The 3,894-nt window shown below is 69.1% G+C and overlaps 3 protein-coding genes across 3 annotated transcripts in view; 2 read left to right on the forward strand and 1 right to left on the reverse strand.

The window, feature by feature from the left end:
- H696_05553 (hypothetical protein) overlaps positions 1–256 on the forward strand; it is a gene marked incomplete at both ends in the record, with an annotated part of 3,476 nt that extends 3,220 nt beyond the window's left edge. Inside the window, one exon of the mRNA XM_009499366.1 lies at positions 116–256. Within this exon, the coding sequence (XP_009497641.1) occupies positions 116–256 (141 nt within the window). The remainder of the gene's footprint in view (positions 1–115) is intronic.
- Positions 257–680: 424 nt separating this feature from the next.
- H696_05554 (hypothetical protein) lies at positions 681–2,513 on the reverse strand (the record flags this gene model as incomplete). Its single annotated transcript, XM_009499367.1, has 5 exons — positions 681–1,009; positions 1,239–1,299; positions 1,485–2,127; positions 2,275–2,387; positions 2,469–2,513. 5 exons carry the CDS (start codon positions 2,511–2,513, stop codon positions 681–683), a joined length of 1,191 nt encoding a protein of 396 aa, XP_009497642.1.
- Positions 2,514–3,338: 825 nt separating this feature from the next.
- Positions 3,339–3,894, forward strand: part of H696_05555 (hypothetical protein) — a gene marked incomplete at both ends in the record, with an annotated part of 2,187 nt that continues 1,631 nt past the window's right edge. The window contains one exon of the mRNA XM_009499368.1: positions 3,339–3,775. Within this exon, the coding sequence (XP_009497643.1) occupies positions 3,339–3,775 (437 nt within the window). The remainder of the gene's footprint in view (positions 3,776–3,894) is intronic.

Consider the following 3,894-nt stretch of genomic DNA (forward strand, 5'->3'; position numbering starts at 1 on the left):
CCCCCCCCCCCCCCTCTCCAGCTGCCTCTCTGCCGCTGCCCCCTCTCTGACCCCGGCATGCTCACACACACACGCACACGCCTGCACGCGCGCGCGCGCGCACTCGCACGCACAGCTCTTCGTCATTTCTCACGACCAGTACATGGTCTCGGCCGTGTGTGACGAGCTCCTCTCCCTGGAGGACGGCAACCTGACCTCCTTCCATGGTGACTTCAATGACTACAAGCGCTACATCCGCAACAAGGGCCGCCGCTAAGTCACCCATGGCCGCCCACCACCAACGGCACACATGGGACCTGGCACATGGAGCGGGATCAGCCCATCTTCGACCCATAGAGGATAACTGCTTCCTGAGAGGCCGAGCATGCCGAGCATCCCCTGCTTCCCTTCAAGCCGACCCCACTGTGCAGCAAGAACAAAATACATCTCATAGACATCCATCGCCACTTGCCGTTGTACACGCCCTCCCCACCGCCAGCAGGCCATGTCCTCGCGGCGCCTGTCCGCTTGGGCGACCCTCCCCCTCCCCTCTCTCGGGCAGGAAGGGCACCTCCAAAGCTCGCGGAAAGCACATATGCTCGTCTATACATGCCGGGAATGGGCACACACACACACACACGCATGCACATCGTCCCACACAGTGCCACGCGCGGCCACATGTGCGCAGGCCGAGGGCCCTGTCAATGGCGCGGCGCCGCCGGGCCCGATGCCAGCAGGGCATCCGGAAGATACACCCTCGACCAGTACCGAACCAGGCGCTTGGCCAGGAATTCCCAGGCCTCCTCGGCCGATTGGCACTCGCCCAGCTGGTCGGATGGGCTGTCGGTCGCCGCATGGGCCTCCGGCACAAAGTGAATGACCACGCAATCCGTGCGCAGGAGGGCGGCGTCGCTCGGGCGCCGGCGCCAGCCCCCGCGTCCGCCGGTCCCGCGCAGGGCCGCCCGGACCAAGTGGCCGCGCTCATCCAGCAGCTCGTCGCACAACTCGCCCACCGAGCCGACAACCACGGCTGCGGTGGACCGGCGAAAGAGGGGGGGGGAGAGAGAGCACACACGTGCGCACATGCGCATGGGGCCATGTGAGTGGAGAAGGCAAACCGGCAAGGGTCGGGCACAGGAGGGCAGACTGGGGCGGGAACAAAAAAAAGGTCCAACAACATGGGCCCGCAGCCAGAGGCCAAAAAAAAAGAGGCATGGGGGGGGGGGGGCGGGGACAACCACCACCTGCCCAGCACGCACTGTAGGGGATGCCGAGCGCGCGCCGGACCAGCTTTTGCAAGTTCACACGGTGGGAGCCAAGCTGCCGGTGGACCAATGTCCCATCACAGCAGAGGGATACCGCGGAAACCCGGGGGGGGGGGGGGGCGAAAGAAAGCAAAAGAGAAAGGCATTCAGAGCCACACCCGTCAGTGAATCGACCAAAGGAGAGAGGCAAAGAGAGAGAGAGAGAGAGAGGCACAACCATGGCACGCCCCATGCTCGCACCTGGTCAATGATGTACACCAGCTGCATGCTTTCCCGTGGGTCCGGGCTCCCGGCCAACAGGGCCGCCGTCCCCCGAGGGCCAACCAGCCCGAGAGACCCGCCATCCGGCGACAGGGGCCCCATGCTGTCATCGCTGTCGGTGTCCACCGTCGGCAGGGTCAGGTCGGCCAGCGTGGCCGCCGACGGGGACAGGCTCTCGGCCGAGGGGGGCCCCTGCCGGAGGAGATCCCCGGACGGGATGGCCGCAAGGGAGGCCGACACGGCCTCCGCACACCGGGGGAACCCCGGTGCCGGGGCAAAAGCCCGGAACTGGCCCAGCGCAAAGAGCAGCTCCCCCTCGCGCACCCGGGCCCCATATGGCCGGCCATGTGCCCCGCCGGCGGCCCGAAAGATCGCCAGAGTCATCGGGTCCACCGCGGCCAGGGTGCTATTGCCGGCGCCATCGCGCCCGGCCCCGCACAGGATCAGGCTCAGCACCCGCAGCGCATAGAAACAGCCCACGGCCACGGCCCGCGGGTCCAGTGTCACCTGGTGGAAGGTGTCCACCAGGCCCCCGGCCCCGGTGGCCGGCCGCTCCAGCACCGTGTCCATGGCCGGGACGTCGGTGGGAAAGGCCCCCGCCAGTCGGCCGGTGGTGGCCAGCCTGCATGCCAAAGGGACGAGGGGGGCATAAGCCAGGAAAAGAAAGCCATCAGCAACACCATTCACCACGCCAACGCCCCCAGCTCAAGGGGGCCCGCCTCCGTTCGGTCGGCGCCCCTCTCTCTCTCTCTCTCTCGCTGGTACGCACGCTTGTAGTGGGAATCGCCGGGCCAGGCGCAGGAAAGTCCGGGCCTTGGGGGTCAGCAGCCAGGCCGGCACGGCTGCCGGCTCCGGCCGCACGCCCGGCTCCGGGGCCGGAAACTGACCGACAGAGGGCGCCAAAGAAAGTGTCAGCAATGGCGCGCGCCCGCCCGGCGTCGGGAAGGACGAAGCCAAACGCACCCCGAAATAGAGATCAAAGTAGTCGATGTCGCGCAGCTCGGACATGCTGGGGGGGGGGGGGGGGGTTGCGGCACACGGCCCGCTCAGACGCGCTCTGTACGGAGGGCCTCGAAAGGAGTGGGAAAAGAAGGTGCGGGGGAAAGGGGCACGCGAGCGAGCGAGCGGGCGGGCGGGCAGGGGAGAGGAAGAGGGCGAGGAAGGGTGGCTGGCGTGGGACCGAAAAGCCGGGGAAGGATGATGGTGCGGTGGAGATCTCCGCCTCCACAGCCCAGGGGCGCCCCCCGACGAAGGTCCCCCGCCCGGCCTCGCATGCCCGCGCCCGCGCCCCCCCTCCCCCCCAGTACCGGCGTGCAGGCCACCCGCCGCTCGCGGCCGGGGCAGATCGCACCCAGAGGCCGGGTCCGTTGGCAGACCAGCGGCCCTGCCGCGATCCGCGCTAGTCCCCGCCGAGGCCCGGCAGGCAACGCGCCCCCCTCGCGAACGCCAGGCACCGGAAGCTCCCGCCCCGCCGCCCGCCGCACGTACACCGCCCCCGGATGCGCACGCGCTCGCACACACATGAAGGCCAGTGGGGCCGTTCGAAATTACCCGCGTACCGTGGACAGCCCCCTGCGCCCCCCCCCCCTTCCACTGTCTCCTCCTCCTCCCCCTTTTCCGCCTCCCCCCTTCCCGCCGAAAAAGCGCTCCCTGCACGCGCGTGCGCCTGTGCGCTCTCCTCGCCGACCCCCTGTCCCCGCTCCCCGCGCCCCGCCCCTCCCCCTCCTCTCCCTCCTCCTCCTCTCCTTCCGCCCCTCCACCCGACCCCCGGTCCCGAGGAAGAAGGCCCCAACAAGGGCGAGGCTGCCCGCCAGTGAGAGACGCCCAGCGGCCATGAGCAACATGAACGAGCCCTATCGCGAGAGCGACCTCTCGAAGATCCGCTGGTCAAACCCGATGTTCTTCCGCGAGCACGAGCCCCTGCCGCCGCCCGGGCCACCGCCCCCCGTGTCCACGGACATGCCATCGTCGAATGTGGTGCTGACGAACTTCCGCTTCGACACCGGCGCGGCCGCGGCCCCGGGCGCCATGCCGGAGGCCGGCATGCTCAACCCCGACGTGGCCGCTGCCCTGCCCACCCTCCCCCGGAACCTGGTCATGCCCTACTTCCAAACCTCCCCCTTCTATGACGCCGGCTGCCGCAATGAACAGATCCGCAACCAGCGCATTGGCGACCCGCTGGCCCAGGCCGCCATGCGCCGGCTCCCCAACGGCCGAGTCAACGTCCCGGCCGTCATGGAGCTGGACCAGGTCATTTCCACTGACCTGGAGTGCGTCCTGCTGCCATATCCCCCTCTCCGCCTTTTCCCCTCTCTCTCCCTCTGGCCTCCTGGCTCCCGGCCCCGCTGGGCTCGCCATGCTTCCTCACCGGCGCTGACCCCCCCCCCCC

Source organism: Fonticula alba (genome assembly GCF_000388065.1).
Source record: "Fonticula alba strain ATCC 38817 unplaced genomic scaffold supercont2.12, whole genome shotgun sequence".
Taxonomy (NCBI): domain Eukaryota; order Rotosphaerida; family Fonticulaceae; genus Fonticula; species Fonticula alba.